Raw genomic sequence first — 20955 nt, 5'->3', positions numbered from 1 at the left:
AGACAACTTGAAATCTCCGTCATAATGTATTGGCACAGCAGCACAGGAAGGATAGTTTCAGGAACCCTATTGGTATGTGAACAAAAGCAGAAAATCCAAAGAATGTATACCTACAATTTCATAGGTTCATATCTTTATAAATGCCAAGGCCAGAAGGGACCATTGTGATCATCTTGTCTGACCTCTTTTATAACAGTCCATAGAACTTCCCCAAAATAATTCCTAGAGCACATCGCTTAGAAAAAAAAATCCTGTATTGGTTTAAAAACTGTCAGTGAGGGAGAATCCACCATGACCCCTAGTAAACTTCCAGTGGTTTATGAGTTCACACCTTCATATCCCACAGAATCCAAAGTCAAATAGTGGTTCTGATAGTAGCATTCCCACTTGAGTTTCTCAAGTAACTCTATCGCTCCATAGTCTCCTTTGTCTTCTGCCATATCTCATAATGCCATGGGAGGAAAAGAGTCCTTAGAATAGGAATTTACCAACACTCCAGTAAAAATTATGGCATAAACATAATAATTTTAATAATAATAAACAACGTTCCTTGGATGAGTATAGCTTGACAGCGTCAAACGTCAAACTAGCTTAGCTTCTATAAGGGAAAATCATGCCTCGCTAACCTATTAGAGTTCTTTGAAAAGTTTAATAAAATAGCAGCTAGCAGTGACCAAATGGATACAATTTACTTGGCTTTTCACAAAGCTTTGGACAGAAGACTATTAAGGGAAATAAATAACCACAGGTTAAGAGACTAACACTTGTTGTAGATTAAAAACTCTTTAGATGATAGAAAACAAAGAGCCATAGTAAAAGGATATTCCTCAGAACAGAAAGAAGTTAATGGGGTAATGAAGAATCCTGACCCAGGGATCAAGACTGGAACAAGGACAAACAATTTCAAGAGAGCATTGTGGAAATTTGACATCATTTATCATTTTCTGAATATAGCCTTTAGTTCATTTTATATCAATTTACTTTATCATTGCTACAGAAAGGAAATTTTTATATGACTAGTGCAAATATAATCTATATGTTTTCAGGTGCAGGGTCATCATTTTCAGTCTTATATATAAATATTTCTGAAAAAGTCACCTATCTTAAAATCCCAGTAACTTTCTCCAGGGTGAGTAGCTATCATGTAACACAAATAACAATTTGGCATTGTCATGCTTTTACAACATTCCATAATTAACAATAACCTTGCACCTTTGAAGAATTTGGATGTTTATATGGATAGCAAGAATATCCAATGTTATAATAATTTGTTAATAATCATAGAATCATAGAAATGCAGGCTTAAAAGGTTGCCCAAGAGGTCATCAAGTCCTGTTCCCTGTGCTGAAGCAGGACCAAATACAGTAGAACCTCAGAGTTATGAACTCCTAGGGAATTGTTTGTAACTCTGAAATGTTCGTAACTCTGAACAAAATGTTATGGTTGTTCTTTCAAAAGTTTACAACTAAACATTGACTTAATACATCTTTGAAACTTCACTACGCAGAAGAAAAATGCTGCTTTATTTTTTATACTTTTTTCAGTAGTTTATATTTAACACAGTACTGTACTATATTCGGGGGTTTTGTGTGTGTGTGTTTCTGCTTCTGCCTAATTGTATACTTCTCGTTCCAAATGAGGTGTGTGGTTGACTGGTCAGTTCGTAACTCTGGTGATCATAACTCTGAGGCTCTACTGTAAATCTAGACCATCCCTGGAAGGTGTTTGAGACCATCCTAGACAGTATGGGAAGGGAGATAAAAGGTCGTGTTTCAGGATTTAAAGCAATCTCTGACTCCTAAGGATTATAGGGAACGGGTTACCTCACATCTGCCTAACATTTTTTTTTTTTGCACTGTGCTTGGAAACATCTGGCACTTGCCACTGGGAGACAGGATATTGGACTACATGGTTCACGTTACTGATCCACTATGGGAGTTCCTTTGTTTCTGTGTACATAGCTTGTTGCTTAATTCTGCATGTAGGGCTTGGTGCTAGATTTGTGCCTACCCCTATGCTGGTCCACAAATTGGAAGCTATGACATAAGAAGCCCCAGGTCAGGAGCTATTAATCCAGTCACTATGCTCTGAGTGCAAGGATTGAATGAGGCTAGTGCCCATGGCAGTGCTAACCTATCAAAGGAAGCAGGAGGTGGAATTGAGTGGAGAGTTGGGAGTGTGATGGCTCTGCCTCCTGCAGCAGCCAAAGGAGATGGTCTATTATGAGGGAAATTGCACATTCTTTCAAAGGCTGTAGCCATAGGGTATATCTGCTCTGCAATTAGACACTCGTGACTGGCTTGTGCTGTTTAACTGCTGTGTAGATCTTCAGGCTTTGCCTGGAGCCCAGGCTTTAGGACCCTGTAAGGTGGCAGAGCCACAGAGCTCAGCCTGTAGCATGAGCCTGAAGGTCTCTACCATAGTTAAACAGTTCCTTAACCTGAGCCAGCTGGCACGGGCCAGCCACTGGCTTTTAACTGTAGTGTAAACATACCCATAGTGTCTCTGGCTTGCACTCCCTGCCATTCACAGAGGTAGTCTATCCGAGTCACTACAGCAAGACAGTGTCTTGTAATCTTACACATAGTTTATTTTCAGAAAGTAAGGAAGCACAGGAATTGGCTTTCATGCTGATTGTTGGCAGTTACAAGTAAATGAAGTAATTCAGCCCTAAAGAGAAAAAGAAGCACAAACTTTTGAAAATAATCAAAATGAAAGAAGCCCTTTGCACTGAACTCATTCAGGGGCATGTCTCACCCTTATCCTGTTTTGCTTTTTCAAACACACATCTAGTTGCACTTTCATATTTGCTAGGTCTCTAGATTGTCAAACATCGTTGTATAATAACCAGCTTATTATAGAAAGTGGCAAATGCCATCCTGCCAATCATTTGTCTGTCATACTAACAGGTGCACTGCCATTGTCAGTGTCAGGCTGAATGCTGGGGATCAGTTAGACAGGTGGAGTAATTTGCTCGTCTTGACGTGGCAGGAGGGGATACCTTACTCAAGGAAGAAAATGGGGCTTCACTTGCTACATTTGGTATTTGGCTGTATGACCTGAGGTTTACACTATCCAGGCAGAAAATGATGCACCGAACAGATACTGCTGTTTAGAATCATATTTCTATTACTTTCATTTATCTCGAAAATCTCTCTATTTCAGTTCCTCCTCCCCACCTCTTTTTCTTTCCCTGCCAAGCCGTTACCAGTATCCTTTTGGTATTTGCTGAATGCTAAATTCTTGAAAGGCCTGATCATTTCACATAACAAAAAAGAAAACAAATAAAAAACCAACACCACACCACTCAGGGAAAGAAACTCACTTCATTACCTATCCAAACTGAGAGGCACAACTTATCTTGTCTATATGTCTGTATATCTAATCTGTCTCTATATACTCTTATCTATCTAGGTCTTTATTTTGCATTTATCACTATTATATGATCTGGCTGAAATATTCTGAAATCAGATTTTGTATAGACAGCAGTATAGCCCTTGCATTGGACATTTAGATTACAACTTTTTTTTAATCCACTCTGTGAATCCACTTGGGGATTCATGCACCCCATTAGGAAATTAGGCTCAATCAATCTATTTTATTGTGGTTGCAGTGCTAAATCTTGAAAGGGTTTATTCAGAACGAGTGCCAACTTTTGCTGTACTATTGGGATTATGAAAGTAAATCAGCTCTGTGGTGTTAATATATACTGTTGACAATGTCATTTTAATGTTTCCTGTAGAGTTAAAAAAATTGGGGGGTTTCGTCCCCATTGGATTCTGATAATCTTGTTTCTTTAAATATATGTTATTGTGATCCTTCCATTAATGATGCATAATCTTTTTTGAGAAAAACACCATTGATGCCAGAGATAAAGGGTACAAATTTCCCAAGAAAATTTGACCTCTAAAGAAGAAAATGATAGGTTTCCAGGAGATCAGAAATTAGAACTTTTAGCAATAGGACATCATGCAGAAAAATCCTTGAGGTTACAAGGGTTTGTTCTCTCGCTCTCTCTCTCTAATGTGTGTGTGTGTATACATATATGTGTGTGTGTATTATATGAGAAGGCCTGCTTCCATGGGATAAATGGCATACGTTAAATCTTCCACTGGAAAAGTTGATTGCTCAGGGAAAAGCCACACTTTGCTTTTGGTAAGGCTCTTCTACCACAACAACTCCAAGCCATCACCTCCCTGCATAAAAGACACCAAAGACTAAGCTGTGCCAACCCACTCTTGTGAGACTTTGTGGTCTCTGCTAACCCTCATATATGTCAGTGCCACTAGGAAGGGACTGAAAAAGGCAACAGCAAAACATTTATTGAAATAATTTGAATCAGGAGACTAAACCATCTGAGGGAACAGGTTAAGAGAACCATTAAAGATGCCTGTGACTAACAGGTCATATGAGTGCAGAATGGGCCCTAGGAATGCTACTCTCTAGAGTCCTTCACTTCCAGGATGGCAGTTGAAACTCAGTTTTCATCTAGTAGGAAGATGCCTGTTTGTATCTGAACAGTGTTAGACAGTTAAGATTTTATTTCACTCAGTGATGTGTGAAAGCAGCTCTTTAGGAAAGCTGAACTGTTCTACTAGACATTGCTGCTGCATTAACGGTGCTGCATAGTAACCTGTAAAAAGTTTTGCCTTTGCCATCGGATCATTTACGCATTCATATGAGCCTCCGATGCTAACTTGTTTTTGTTTTTTTTTTTAACAGTATACACAATACAGGACTCAGGTGTATGCTAGCACTTGCCACAGTCAGCAGTGGCTGCACACAGGAACATTTTTTTTTATATTTTTTTTTGACAGAGCAGCAATGAGCAGAGATACAAAGCCCTGAGGGGGCTTCTCTTATAAAGAACAAGTTTCCTCTGCATGGGAATTTATGTGCACAAGTCTCATTAGCATTATAGAGGAAGTCAAATACTTAAATCTCCAAGCATCCAGACAAGGATATATAAACCTCTTAAAAATCTACCTGCTTTTTTGCAGTATATAAGGCAGCAAGTTTGCATGTATGGCTAAAATTGTTACAGCATGCAAACCCCAGTGGCTAACTTTAAAATGAAACCTTGTGCTCAGCTTACATACGCGGCATTTCATTTTTCAACAAATTTTCAGCCTGCCATTTAAATATTATCACTTAAATGCACAGGGGATTTCATGTCTTTTGTTGTTAACTTCAGGTGCCATACTGGCAACTGCATGTGGAAAAATAGTTTTTGTAGTTCTCAGCTTTCTGCTCTGACAATGTGTCTGAAAAGAGATGTCTCCGCTGTAGGTATTTTTGGGATGTTTGTATCACTGCCAGCTTACTTCTTCCAGTGGGAACCATTGTAGAACAAGGATTATTTTGAATAGGCATTGGCAGATTAGGTAGAGAAAAATACCCCCAAACAACCTACCCTTACAAACATGATATTGAGGAGGAGGAAATGAGATACCAAGTGAAAATGTCAGCAGTATCCAATATATGGTTTAGTAAGTTTTTTTTCCCCCATTTACTTTATGATCCTCCAAACCACTTGATGTGAATAAGGTGTCCTCTAAAAGCATATTTAGGATGTCAAATGCATACTAAGGAAATATGCATCATCACGCCCAGTTTTTGCAGTGGTATAACACTGAATTTTTATGCTGCAGTCCTCAGTAAAATTGCTGTATGCTTTCATTGCTGCTTTAGGAGGATTTGAACGGTAGTTGAAGATTGGGAATGGTATGTGCAAAAGCAAGCTACTTGGACTACAAGTACACTCCTTTACACTCAAGGAGCTCTTGGCTTCAATGGGAAAAAAGAAAGGCAAAGTATAGACCCAGGTGTTTGGAGCTCCAGGGCTTCATTTAAAGGTCTCACTCACTTCTGGTCAGTCACTAAGCACTCATTGAAGTCTACTGAAGTCTTGCAATTGATTTCAGTGGATGTTGGATCTGACCTTAATAGAAGTTGACCACTGAGTTTCCAAACCAAGGAAACCTCATATGTGAATGCTCAGAGCACACGCTTTGACAGTGTAGGGAACTGAAATCCATACTGTCTCTCATAGGACACAGTGACAGATCACTCCTCTAAGTCTATGTCCATATATATCAATCAATATAAGCAAAAAGCAAAAGTAGGTGACAGTCTATTAAAAGCTATTTAAAGATTAGAGTTAAAATTCCATTTGATTTATTTAAGATGAAAGGAAAGCTACCTCTTGGAAATTAAATCTCATTAAGTTATCTTCCTATCTCACTTCATGTAATTTAATGTCCCCTGCCCTCAATCCTTGCTGTTCTACAGATCTGAGATTCAAATAGGGTATTGCAGGTGGGTCACCCATTGAAGTCTCTTCTTTTATAAGTGTCTGGCTATTAAAAGTAAAACTATCCAAATTATTTTCTAAAGTGTAACAATATATTCATGACACAACCAAGTTGACGTTGCTGAAGAGATTGGAAGCTTACCACTGTCGCTTAATTTTTTTTTTCTAAATTGATCAAGCATGCATGATGATTTATTTTTCTATCATTGGCAAGCCTTTTTGGCCTACAATATGTGTTTGTGGTGTGCAACTGAAATATGTGTCCTATTTTGTAAGTGTGTAGATGGCTTAAACTAAATGATGAAAATCTAGTTATTCCCCCCCATAAATTCATGCAACAGTTAAACTATCAACCAGACATTTTCTCGTGCCTTGCCTTTATGATGGTTAACTTGCAAGCAAGCAGATTTAATATTAATTCCTCTCAAGTCAGCTACATCTACACTCTGACCCACAGGTGTGAACCTCCTGCTCATGTATACCTGCTTGCTCTAGTTCTCATTGAACTAGAATGAGCATAAATAGCAGCGTAGCCGCAGTAGCACAGGTAACAGCAGACCTGGCTAAATTGTACTGCATATCTACCCACTGGTTTCAGGTGGGTTTGTACTTTGCACAGCTGTGATGGGCCTCTGCTGCTGCTTGCCATGTTACTGTGGCTATGGTATTATATATACTAGTGCTAGTGTCTCTGAACTAGTGCAAGTCGGTGTACATGAGCAAGAATTACACTCTTCGCTTGTAGTGTAGACGTAGCCTTTGTTGCAGGCTCCATAGATAGAGGTTATTAAAATAGCTAAAATTCATTTCTATTTTGTCTGCAGTGTATACTCAGTGGATTGTGCTAATTTTGATGTTGAATATATCCAAATATGAAAGATAATCAGCATGGATGTTTGATCAAGTTCAGAGAAAATGTAAGGGAAATACTCCCCAAATCTTAGGTGTATTTAGGATTGGGCTTCTAGCTAGTCTGCCTTCAGATAGCTCCACTATATTACACAGAGACTAAATTAATATCTAAAGTGTTACAGTTCATTGTGGATGAGTGATAATGGGATTATTGCTTGTACGCCCAAAGCATGACATTTTAAATCACATCATTCTTAAAAAGCAGTTATAGTCAGAAAAGTGACTGCGTGAAGATGACAGTGTGAGGTTCCATATTTATTCTCTCTCAACAGCTTCCCTATCAAATTTGCTCAGTTTATGAGTCAAAAGATGATTTTTTCTAACTGCCAGCTGTGCAACTGAAGCTGTGATTTGAAAACTGACTCACACACCCTATCCACACAATAAAAGACTCTGGTATTGAAACTTATATGACAATTCTGTTGATGATGGATGAGGCAGAATAGAAGCTAGCTCAATCTTCCATCTGATTATTGTATTGGCTCTTGTTGCTAACAATTGTCAAAACTTTCTTTATCAATACAGTAAACAGATGTGACTCTACAAACAAGGAGCAAATATGGTAAAGAAAAAATGTTCTTTTTTACATCATAATTTTCATCCATAGATCCCAAAGTGCTCTTTACAGGGAGATATTGTTATTCCCATTTTACAGATAGAGAGAATGAAGCACAGAGAGCTGAAGTCAAGTTACCCAAGGTCATAAATGATTTTCATAGACTATAATTTGTCATTTTAAGGCTGAGCCAGTTCTATGGATTTACTCTCAAGAATACCAGAATATTTTTTTCCATTCATAGCAAGGTATTGGAACTGTAAATTGAAAAGACATCTCAAATGGTGACTTGCTTTTCCTGGAATAGTATTACTAAACTCATGTTATGTACAGTATGCTCCTTTCAGTGTTTCCTCTTCCTTTCTGTTTCTGCTTACCTAATCTTCTAACAAACCCCAAATATAAAAATAAATAGAAGCAAAACCAAAAGCCAATCTCTGCTCTCCCCGCTCTGATTGTATATTGTAACCTCCCATACCCTTCGTCTGTCTGTCTCTTACAGCATAATGGGTCCCTGATCTCAGCTGGTCTCTAGGTGTTACTGTATTTGATCAAGTCAAAAATCTAACATAAAACTTTATCACTCCTCACTCCACTTTCTTCCAAACATTTTACTAGACCAAAGCTTCATTGTGCAATAAATGAGTCTTTTAGCAATAGCCAACTGCTACATAGCAAGCTCCTGTCCCTTTATTATTTTGGGGGGAGAACAATGGAAATTTACTGTTACTGGCCACACGAACCGGAATTAAAGTCAAATAGGAAAATTGAAAGTGATTGTCAAGTTCATCATTTCTAATACAGTAGAGGCAAATTAGAGTTATCTGCAGCAGAAGAAGTAGCAGCAGATTGCGTTATAAATCATATCATTGACAGACAATTACATTCAAAACTTTTCAAGCATGAGGCAGTGGCAGTGTTTATCTACCAACAAACTTGATCAAGCCAGAAACCACAGTGATTTTGGGTGCATGAAATTTCTTGAGGATCTGCTTATCCTGTGCTCTGGGTGTCCCTAAGCCTCTGACTGCAAGAAGCTGGAACTGGATGACAGAGGACGGATTGCTCAATAATTGCCCTGTTCTGTTCATTCCCTCTGAGGCATGGGCCACTGTCAGAAGACAGGATACTGGGCTTGGTAAACCACTGGGCTGACTGAATATGGCTGTTCTTAGGTCCTAAAGGACTTACATTTTTTTTTTTTTTTTACTGCACCTCTTCCTATTTGCTTGTAATGCACTCCATGTTAAGAAGGGTGTCATACCGTCTGGAGTGGCTCATGATCATGAGTGTGTATCTCAGGGCAGACTGTCAGAAAACTGGGCAGATACCCCAAACTGGTGGTGTGTTCTATAATTAGATTTCACCAAGCCAGTAACAAATGTGTACTCCTGGATCACTATACCAGTCTTACCATGGAGTCACAGACACTCCAGTCTATCTTGCCACCCAAACAAATTGGAGTTTGGGATAAAAGGTCACTTACACCAAAATCACATCACATTTAGGTTGCTTATGGTCCTAAGAGACCAGTCACTTACCCCAGATCAATTGGTACTCTAGATTTACACCAAAGGCAACGCTGGTAGCCAGTTCTATAGTAAATTATCTAAAAGGTTTATTAGCTAAGAAAAGGAAATGAGCATTATTGAAAGGTTAAAGCCAGTAAAATGTATGTATAGGTGAGTCACAATCAAATGATCGAAATGATGTAATAAATTGCCAGTTTCCCAAAAGTCTTTTCAGGGTACCCAGATTGTCTCTGGGGATCTGTGCTTTGCATCTGGGACACTTCCCTGTAAGAGTCCAAACAGTCCAGAGATGAAGAATCTTTCTATGAATCCACAATTATACCTTCTTCTCACAGAAAACAAGTTGACAGGGTCACGATCCACGTGGGCTTTTCCTTTGGTGAGGGAGAGTGAGGAATGCATTTTGAGTCTTTGACTCCGATAATCACATACAATAACCACTTGCTTGAAAATTAGCACTTTTCTGTTAAAGTTTTTCATTTGCATTACACAACTGCATTTCTCGTTTGATGGGTTATTTAGTTACAGGGGAATATACAATGTAAATGTTTGCTACTACATTATAATGGGATACGGGTAACTGAAAACAATGCAAGTAACATCTGATTAGTTTTCATGATGTTTAAACACCAGATACAATCTTATACATTTAACAATCACTTTGATCTAAACGAATACACAAGTAAATTGGCCTGGCTATGCATTTGTAAGCATTTAGTGAGGCCTGAGGCTTTTGTATGAGCTGGCACCTGGTCTGCCAGCATCAGAAGGGGGATGAGCTTTGTGAACACAGCAGGAGAATAATCCTTTATTTTGGGGACTGTCTGGGTCAAGGAATAGAGAAGGAGATTTAATTAAATAGCTGCTGATCTACAGGGGTGGAGGCCAGTGGATTTAACATAGCTGGATTGGCAGAAACCTCTTGACAAAGTTTCTCCTGAAGGGTTATTGTATGAACTCTATAAAAGTGAGGACTTGATTACCACATTTAGGCACAGCCTAAGGGCATGGCTACACTTGCAGATGTAGAGCGCTTTGAGTTAAACCAGCCTTCGTAGAGCGCTGTAGGGAAAGCGCTTCAGTCTGTTCACACTGACAGCTGCAAGTGCACTGGCGTGGCCACATTAGCAGCTCTTGCAATGGCCACAGAGAGCAGTGCATTGTGATAGCTATCCCAGCATGCAAGTGGCTGCAATGTGCTTTTCAAATGTGTGTGTGGGGGTGGAGTGTGACAGGGAGTGTGTTGCGTGTACTTGGGGGTAGAGAGAGTGGGTTTTGGGGGGGGCTGAGAGCATGTCAGCATGCTGTCTTGTAAATTCAGACCTCCCTCCCCCCGCCTCTCTCTCACACACACAGCATTCCACAGTAATGGCTTGCTTTGTCTCTGGGCAGATAAGCATGCTGGCTGTCAGAACGGAGCTTTGAAAGGGCATATCCGCATTCCTGCAGTGATTCCAAAACAATGAGAAGAGTGACCACTTGACTTAAGGGGATTATGGGACGTTTCTGGAGGCTGATCAGAGCACAGTAATGCAACACCTCATTCACACTGATGCCGGGGTGTTTCAGCTGAGGCGCACCAAGCATTAATCTTCTCATGGAGGTGGATTACCAGGAGCGCTCCAGCTGCAGAGTCCAGGTGCTCTAAGTGCCTTGCCAGTGTGGACAGGTCATGAGTTAGGACGCCCGGGGCTGCTTTAATGCACTCTAACTTGCAAGTGTAGCCATGCCCTAAGAGGGGCGTTTTAGAGCCACACAACCTCAAGGGGAGAATGCTTGATGGAGTTCCTGATCATGCAGTGGCCGTCCACCCAGTGTTTCTCCCCAAAGAGGTCACAACTTTATCCCCACTGTCGCACACAATGGCTATGCCTCATCTCTGGACACCTGGAGGAGAATAGGGAGAGAACAACAACTGCATTCCTCTGAGCATAGGACTGTGATTCTTCTGGTCCTTAGGACATTCCATCCACTCCCATGTAAAGGCATGCAGAGCCTAGTCCTGTTGTATGAAATGTCTGAGTAATTGCTTAGAAGGTAGAAAAGGGTTGGACTTGACCTACCACATATTAAGCTGTGGAGGTCGTGGTCTGGCTTGTGGACTCTTCAAGGGCTAGATAGCCAGAAAGTGACTTGCTGACGCAGCTTGAGATAGGTCCGATCTATCTTCCCCCAGATCACTGGAAGTGGGGCGGTGCACTATTTAGGTCCATGATGGTGCATGAAAAGCCCTCTTTTACCAGGGCCAGAAAGAGTAACACCCACCATCCTGCCTGTAGGAGTAGTTAAATACCAGATTTTGTCATGTTCTGCTGTGGGCATTATGCTAGTTGCTCCTTTCTTGGAGGAATGGGAAGGAATTTCTCCTTCACTGCCAGATTGGCCAAGGCGAGGTGATTTTTTTTTTGCCTTCTCCACAGTGGGTTGGGGGCTTAGTTGGTGTGAACATGAAACAGGAGTTATGCTATGATGTCTCTAGTCATTATGTAACCATGGGGTGGATGTCCAGTCCGGGTACTCCATAGGGAGGTGATCAGTGATCAGATAAAAATGGATTGGGAAAGGATTTAAAGGAAGTATTCTTTAAAGGAGCAGAAACCAGGAGGTGGGAGAGATTCAGGGCTCTTATGAGTGGTACAGCAGGGAGCCAACCCCACTTCCTTTATAGCCCCCCTCATTTGAAAAGGGGGAGTGGTGGGATTACCGCAGTGGGTTGGCTGGGGACAAGGATGGTTAAAGGAGGGGGAAGGCTGACAGCAACCCCCTACCAGATATATATAAATTATTATGAAATTACCCGCACTGTACACTTTTATCTGCTGGGTACTCCCAGACATGTAGGAATAAAGTTGTGGCTTAATTAAACTACCTCCGGTGTCTCCTCTCCTTTTTCCAGCATAGCTGGACAATGGAGGCTTTCATTCTTCATGAATGTCGGTAAGGAGCATTGTCTCCAGGGAATCTATTCTGGGTCCAGTTCCCCTTAGAGCTTTGTTGAAATCATTATAAAAAATGAATGTGAAAGCATTACATTTGCAGGTAATATTGAATTAGGGGGAGTAGCTGACAGAGAAAGGTAGCTGTTTTGCAGGAGAGATTTTATAAGATTGAACTTTGAGGAGTATGAGATTTAGGGTCAGCCACTGTCTCCTGAAGGGATCCCTTTGTGCTCTGGATGTCATCAACCCTACATCACATTATATCCCTGAGCACCTGTCTCCTGTTATAAAGAATTGGGGGTGTGCCAGGGATCCAGCATAAGTTAGAACAGCCCTCTAATTTGGTCTCTAATTTGTCCCAGGAGCTGACCCATCCCAACAGATCAGAGGAGCATAAAGGTGGAATACCATTTTGTCACTTTCCCCTCATATTCCTACTCATGTGCAGTTGGCTAGTCCTGAGGATTGATCTAGGGTTGCCAATTTCTGAATCGCAAAAAAACGAACACCCCTGCCCTGCCCTGCCCCTTCTCTGAGGCCCCGCCCCTGCTCACTCAATCTCCCCTCCCACCATCACTTGCTCTCCCCCACCCTCACTCACTTTCACTGGGCTGGGGCAGGGGGTTGGGGTGTGGGAGGGGGTGAGGGCTCTGTCTGGGGGTGTGGGCTCTGGGGTGGGGCTGGAGATGAGGGGTTTGGGGTGCAGGAGAGGGCTGGGGCCAAGGGGTTCAGAGTGTGGGAGGAGGTATGGGCTCCAGCTAGGGGTGTGGGCTCTGGTGAGGGACCAGGGATGAGGAGCTTGGGGTGCAGGAGTGGGCTGGGGGCAGGATGTTGGGATATTGAGGGGTGTGCAGGGTCCCAGCGGTGTGGCCGCCAGGTCCCTGCAGCCCCATGGCACATGGCGTCCAGGGAGGCTCTGCACTCTGCCCTTGCCCACAGGTGCTGCCGCCACAGCTCCCATTGGTCGCAGTTCCTGGCCAATGGGAGCCCCGGAGCCGGCACTAGGGGCAGACACAGCGCATGGAGCCTCCCTGGCCGCCCATGTACCTAGGGGCCACAAGGACCTGGCGGCCACTTCCGGGAGACACACGGAGCCAGGGCAGGCAGGGAGCCTGCCTTAGCCCCGGGTCCCCGCTGTGCCACCAACTGGACTTTTAATGGCCTGGTCGGCGGTACTGACTGGAGTCGACGGGGCGTTCTAGTCGAAAACCAGACACCTGGCAACCCTAGATTGATCCCCTAATATGTTTAGGTTTAAAATGATGAACATGGACAGAAATAAGGTCCAAGGCAAGTATAGTTTCATGGGAATGAGTTCAAGTGGTAGAGTAGAAGGATGTATGCATAGGGTGACCAGACGTCCCGATAAAATTGGGACCGTCCCGATATCTAGATGTTTGGTTGGTTGGGACGCAATTTGTCCCGATATTTCGCGGTACTCCATTTTATCCCCCTCCACCGGTTTACTCCCCCCCCCCCCGTGTCCCGATATTTTCTTCCTCTCATCTGGTCACCCTATATGCATAATGATAGAGCCAAAAATTAAAATATCACTCAAATGTGCAGTAGTAGTAAATAAGTTTAATAGGGTCAAGTATTGTATTAAGGGACACATATTAATAGTCTGTGGATACTATAAGACTGTAGATTCTGCTATCACATTATAATGTACTGACTAAACATATGTTAATTGTAGGGCCAAATTCAAAAAGAATGTGATTGGGTCAAGTCCCTTAACTTTAAAATGTTTGCATTCACTTACACCAGGACTCAGTTTGGACGTACATTCTAGTTTTGGTTACCTTACCTGAAGGAAACTATAATTATACTGGAGCAAGAGCACAGCATAGGGCTACGAAGACCATACATGGAGTGAGAATGCAGCTCATATGAGACAGTGACAAGATCTGAATTGAGAGTGGCTAGTGTTTGTTGTAACATCCACATGAGATCTCTGGATGGACTAGAACTAGAGGCCATGAAGTTTATATGGAGCATACAAAATACAAAAAGTTAATCAAATATTTTAGAGAGAAAGTGATGAGTAGGAGACTCGGCTTCTGAGTTCCGTAGTGGGTTCAAATGATATGGCTGTGGGAAAGAAACAGACATTAGAATGTATTACAGCGGTAGTAAATTAAAAAGGAAAAGAAAAGACCAAGCTGTATTTCCCTTTGCAAGGACTTCTACAAACATTTTATTTGGTGAATCTACATTAATTTGCATTCCATAGAATTCTCTGAGTATAAATAAGTAAATAAAGAAATAATACAAAAATCCTTATTGAAAGTTGAAACTACTGATTTTCACTTGACTTCACAATGAAGCCATATGTATATCTCACATGATTTAGCCACAATGATCTAAATTGGCCCAGTCAATGGTTTGGACTCCTTAAATGGGATTTTTTTTTAAAATCTTAATGAACTTTTCAGAAGCCCTGGGATGAAATTGGTTTCTACCAATATCCAAAATTTAACATGTTTTTCAAATAGTTTAGTTTTGCTGTGAATATTTCACAGAACTCTGCCCATAAATTTACCATGGTCAGTAATCTTTATCTAATGTGTCTGCTAATGTCCTTTTCCTATTGTATCCAATACTGTAACATGTAAGGACTGGAAACTAAATTTGTTCTGCAAACTGTGAATTTGTAGAGGATTCTGTTCTACAGCCTTCGCAAAGTCTAGGAGCGTCTTCATTTGTCTGTTTGGTTTTTGTTCTAACAGCTAGGATTTGGTAGGAAGGCTTTAACAAATGGGAGAGACTGTAAAATTCATTTGCCTTTAGCTAAGGCTAATCTCTTCTAGTAGTTTGTTCCACAAATAAGCACCCCTTGATCAAGAATGCTTTATCTCATCTCTTACACACTTTGTTCTGGATATTGTTAGCTGCATTGTTCCAAAGGAGCATGACTTTCTTAATAACACAAGGAACCAAAGTTGTCTATCTGCGAGTCAAGTGATATCGTTATGTATATAAACATATATTTAAATAACCAGTATGCAAAATAATTATATATTTGAAAGTGAAGGAAAATACCTTTGAAAATATATTAAATACAGAGACAAATCTGAGTTAGAATACTTAAGATCCAATCTAGTGATATGATCTTATTGGCATAACAAAATACTTAGTGGACAAGTTTTTGTAATCTGTTATCCAGCTCCATTAATCTCTTGGTGTCAGGTTCAACAAATTTCTTTTTAATTGTGCTCATAACATTTTTAGTGTATTCATTTTGCACTTATAAAGGGGTATATACACCTGTCTGTATTGACTGAAATCAATAGGACTAATTTTGTGCTTACAGCTATGTACAGACATTTACTTTTGGCAATGGAATCTGCCTATGCAAAGCTGATTCTTTTTTATACATACCACTATGTAAAGGGCTGTTTAATATTTCCCATTAACGTCCAGGTAGGGCTTGTACAAAGCAGCTTTGTGGTATCCATCTTTAGTTTGTGTTCAAATCACAAGAGCTATCACCTGAAATCGCTTCCTTATTCAAGTATCAGAAGGGTAGCCGTGTTAGTCTGGATCTGTAAAAAGCAACAAAGAGTCCTGTGGCAACTTATAGACTAACAAATGTATTGGCGCATAAGCTTTTGTGGGTGAATACCCACTTTGTCACTTTCACCCACGAAAGCTTATGCTCCAATAGATTTGTTAGTCTATAATGTGCCATCAGGGCCAGGTCCAGGCACCAGCCGAGCAAGCTGGTGCTTGGGGCGGCAGATTGTTCGAGGAGGCATTCCGCCCAATCCTAGGGCGGCACGGCCGGTTTTTGTTTGTTTGTTTGTTGTGCTGCTCCGGCCACCCTGTAGGGGGCAGCGGCGTGGAGGACGGGCGCGCCCTGCAGCAAGCCCGGCAGGGCAGTCCGCGTCCTTCCCTCCCAGACGACCGGAGCGGTGCAGAGCCTCCCGGCAGGCGGCGCACCAGTCGGGGCCGTGTGGTAGCGCCCCGCTGAAGCCCTGGCCGCCCCCCTTCTCTCTCTCTCCCCCCTGCTCCACCTCCCCCCCGCTAGCCGGGGCACGTCTGCAGCGCAGCGCAGGGAGTCCCCCTGCACCCTGGCTCTGGCCGCGCCGCTGTTTTTTTTTTGCTTTGCCGTTCTGGCTGCCCCAGGTTTTTTTTGCTTGGGGCGGCCAAAAAGCCAGAGCCGGCCCTGTGTGCCACAGGACTCTTTGTTGCTTTTTCCTTATTCAAGGTCTGCCCTCCCAACAAATCATCAGGATTATGTTCAAAACCTAGGTATTGAAGTCATCATGTTTTTTGTTTGTTTGTTTTTAACTGATGAATGCTGCATTTGAACCTTATGATAGGACTTCATTATAACAGTATATCTGCTATCAAGCTAGAGTCCCTTGACTTCCAACTGTACTAATACCCATTATATTATCTTAGCACTCACAATTCTGGACTTCTGTGTCAAGGTTTAAAATAAGGTTAGTCTGTTTTGTAAAACAAAATACCCCTTTGCTGGGATTATCATGGGTTTCTTGGTGGATTTTTGGAGGGAGCAGTTTTTCAGTTCCTAAAATTGTTTTCTATTGGGAAGTAGTTTTTTTTTTTTTTTTTTTTAAAGCCCAATTTGGACACTAGAGTGTTGTACCAGAATAGCCCCCTGCTGTAGCAGTGCATATGATCTCATAATTGTATGTTATATAGAGAGTGGAGTTGGCACTTGTACCTTTTTTCTTTTATAAATATTATCGTGTGGGGGTGGGGAAATTATGGATTGTCAAATTGTGCTATATGTTTTAATTTTTGATAGAAAGAACAGATTGTATTTATAGGCGGTCACCTGTAGGTATGGTTATTAATGTGAGAAGTTATTTGCTGAGGTAAACCGCCTCTGTTAGACAGTGAAATTCATCACTCAATACTTGTTTAGATACATGCAAAATACACTCTAAATGTTGTCTAAATTTCAAGGGAATTAATGCTCCCGCTAAGATCTTTTCAGACTGCCTTGACATTAGGGCTGGGGATTAATGACAACTATACATTTGTTGCTTTTCTTTATATAGGTTTATTGAGTTTCATGTTCTACCTTGCATGTTCACTCCTTTCCATAATTTATCTGGAACCTGAAACATTTCTCTGGAATCCCATTTTGTTATTATTCATCTTGCTTCTACATCTCTAATCTGTGCAGTTTAAAGGACACAAGGTCTCATTCCTACCAACTACCGAATGTTAAAAAGGTCACAGTACCCAAGTGACCTGAACTGAAGTTGCAAGCCAAGCTTCTTCAAAATAGCTATCATAGAACAGAATGCGAACTGAGTTTAGTTCTCAGATATTTTGCCCTCTAGAAAATATAGTATATGCCTATATTTATGCGAGGCATATACTTAAATGGTCAGTAACTTATAAAGCACAAAAGGCAGACCTGAAGAAGAGATCTGCATAGCTCAAAATCTTGACTCTTTCACCAACAGCAGTTTTTCCAATAAAAGCTGTTGCCTCACTTATCTAGCCTCTCTAATATTTTGGGACCAACACGGCTACAACTCTGCAAGTGACATATGAAGCATAAGGTTATTCTACGGCAGGGGTTCCCAAGCATGGTTCGCAGCTTGCTCGGGCTAAGTCCCTGGCGGGCCGTGAGATGCTTTGTTTACCTGAGTGTCCACAAGTACGGCCGCTCGCAGCTCCCTGTGGCCGTGGTTCACCATTCCTGGCCAATGAGAGCTGCGGGAAGCGTTGGCCCACTAAAACAGCTGTGGATTAACAGATAAATATTAATGGTATATAACATGAGAGAAAAGCATACAGGAGTGTAGTCCAATAGTCACAATGCTGGCCTGGGACTCTGAAGACCTAGGTTCAATTCTCTATTTTCCTATAGAGTTCCTGTTGTGTCCTTGGCTGAGTCAAAAATCTAGGCACCTAATGGCATCTTTACGAGCCTAAATACCTTTAAAAATCTGGCTCGTAGTCTCTCTGTGTCTCAGTTTGCCAGCTGTAAAATGGGGATGATAACACTTTCTTACCTCATAGGGGTGTTGAGTATTAAATACATTAAACATTATGAAGTGCTCAGAAACTATGGCTATGGGGGGAAGGGGGACATACATACACTTCTAAGAAGTCATTGTGGAAGTGACATCCTGAAGTCCTTTGTCCTAATTCTACGAGCTCAGGTTGGCTTGGAAAGTGATTTGATAGAGCTGCAGAGGAAGCAATGCACTGAGTTGTTCTCTTTGGGTCTCCTGGATCATTTGGTACTATAATGGCTAACGTTTCTGGGAACTGCAATTGCATATCTCCAGTTCCATCTCTGAAGGAATGGGTAAGAGGGAACCATCTCCAGGGGTTGACAGAACCATAACCTCTTTGGAAAAGTGGCTCTGCTGGCACAAATTCTGCTCTAATGCTCACAGGAAAGGATCTGTTGTTACTAAACACTTCTCAGAAAGGAGGTTGCTACAATGTGACAGTATAAATGTTTAAATTAATAACCAATAATAAATTACTTTTGCTGACATCTGTGGTTTATAAAAGAGATGGTGAGGAAGAAAGATAGATGATCTTACTTTGATATATTTTGCTTCATGCTATATTTTGATCACACTTATAAACAATAAAACTATTGCTCCTTAACTTGCTCAATTAGCTATGTGGTATTTGTGAAAGAGACACTGAAACCAAACCCTGATTACCAGTGGATAATGCTTATCTCTTTCTTATCTCATTTTCATGCACTAGGAGATAAATCCTGTAGCCCTCAAACAGACAAAACTCCCACTGATGTCATTAAGAATTTTGTTTGAGGAAGGATCACAGGATTTTATGCCGGGATCATTTAGATTCTCTCTTATATAGGTTTATCATGCACAGTATTTACCAGTACTTGTCTTTTGTTTTCTTCTACACTGCATCATGATGCATCACCATCATAATAACAAATAGCCTGTCAACACATTTACTGGACTGCAGTCCTCTTGGGATAATCACTAAATTTTCATCAAGACTGCAATGATTAGTGTTTGATTATGATAATCAAACGACTAATTAACTATCAGATTTCAGAAAAGATTTATAAAATTAAAAAAGAATGTTTCCAGAATAGTGGGAGACTGAAATTTTAGCCACTTCCATTTTCTACAGACTGCTTAGATAATAGGAGGGAATTGAAGAAATGTAATATTTCGTGGAATAGTGGTGTTCTCTCTCTGTGTGTGAGTATGTGTGTGTGTGTGTGTGTGTATGTGTGTGTACCTATTCACACATTTTGTTTAGGCCATCATCACTGTAGTATCTGAGCACAACTCAGATTAATTAGAACAACGTGATGGGGTTTCTAGTGCACTTCATATCACAATACATAACACATTTTTGTTCCTGCCTGTTTTGCCCCACTCTATTTTGAACCTTTTGATGAATTTTCAGAGGTGTCACAATCAGACTAGACATCAGACTAGAAGCAGGAGGGGGGGTCACATCTCACAGATTTACCTCACTGCAGTACTGCATAATGGTGCTGAGATGCTGTATATATCTTTTAATAGTCAATCATCTCGAGTGTGTGCATGATGAAAGCTGTGTTGTTTTGGGGTCGCCCTCTTGGAAAAGTGTGTGTGTTCATGCACAGGGGTTGGGGGAGGAGAGGAAGACTTAATAAACTCTCATGTCGTTTGGATGCTTTAGATGCAGTTGAAGGTACCAGTTCCATAGACAGCTCCTTCTCTCTTATGGGGTTCTGTGCCACACATTTACCTTGATGTCTCACTTGTCCTTCATCCTAGTTCAGTTTATATATTTCAGAGGGAGATGGTAGCATTATGTTAATTTGTAATAGATTCCAATGTTACATTTCTCCACTTCTTTGACCATACCAAGGCCAGTTGCTAGGATGAATAGAGGGTAATGAACTCCCCTCTGAGAATGAATGAACTGCTATGGCTATATGACAGGGGTGGGCAAACTTTTTGGCCTGAGGGCCATATCTTGGTATGGAAATTGTATGGCAGGCCATGAATGCTCACACAATTGGGGGTTGGGGTGTGTGGGAGGGGGTATGGGTTCTGGAATGGGGGTGAGGGTTCCAGGGTGAGGTCAGAAATGAGGGTTTCAGGGGGCAGGAGGCGCGGGGGAGGGAGATCGGGCTGGGGCTAAGGGGTTTGGAATGCGGGAGGGGGCTCCGGGCTGGGGCAGGGGGTTGGGTTGTGTGTGGGCGGGAGGGCTCTGGCTGGGGTGCGAGCTCTGGGGTGGGGCTGGGGATGAGGGGTTTGGGGTGCAGGAGGGTGCTCCGAGCTGGGACTGAGGAGTTTGGAGAGTGGGAGGGGGATCAGGGCTGGGGCAGGGGGTTGGGTTGTGGGAGGAGGTGAAGGGTGCAGGCTCTGGATGGCACTTACCTCAAGCAGATCCTAGAAGCAGTGGCATGTCCCCGCTCCAGCTCCTACACAGAGGTGCGGACAGGCGGCTCTGCATGCTGCCCCGTCCATAGGCACCGTTCCTGCAGCTCCCGGAAGCAGCGGCAAGTCCCCTCTCTGGCTCCTACATGGAGGCATGGTGCCGGCCAGGCGGCTCTGCGCGCTGCCCCATCCGCAGGTGCTGCCCCTGCAGCTCCCTTTGGGCGCTGTTCCCGGGCCATGGGAGCTGCAGAGCTGGCGCCTGGGGCGGGGGCAGCTGCCCCCTAGCTGCCTCTATGGGCAGGAGCTGGAGGGGGGAATGCCGCTGCTTCCGGGAGCT

General features: G+C 42.1%; 1 protein-coding gene across 6 annotated transcripts in view; it reads left to right on the top strand.

The window, feature by feature from the left end:
* Positions 1-20955, top strand: part of LOC112116495 (protocadherin-9) — an 883541-nt gene that overhangs the window by 296337 nt on the left and 566249 nt on the right. For 2 of the 6 annotated variants that reach the window (XM_024214010.2, XM_024214007.2), the window contains exon 3: positions 15320-15329. The exons of 3 other annotated variants lie outside the window; for them this stretch is intronic. In XM_024214010.2, coding sequence (XP_024069778.1) covers positions 15320-15329 — 10 coding nt within the window. Of the gene's footprint in view, positions 1-15319; positions 15330-19772; positions 19790-20955 lie in introns of all 6 variants that reach the window. One more of the 6 variants, XM_024214006.2, reaches the window with a different exon arrangement.

This window comes from Terrapene carolina, unplaced genomic scaffold (assembly GCF_002925995.2).
Source record: "Terrapene carolina triunguis isolate 2854851 unplaced genomic scaffold, T_m_triunguis-2.0 Scaffold18, whole genome shotgun sequence".
In the NCBI taxonomy this organism is placed as follows: domain Eukaryota; kingdom Metazoa; phylum Chordata; order Testudines; family Emydidae; genus Terrapene; species Terrapene triunguis.
The sequence above is the reverse complement of the archived record's forward strand: the minus strand, read 5'-3'. Positions and strand labels throughout refer to the sequence as shown.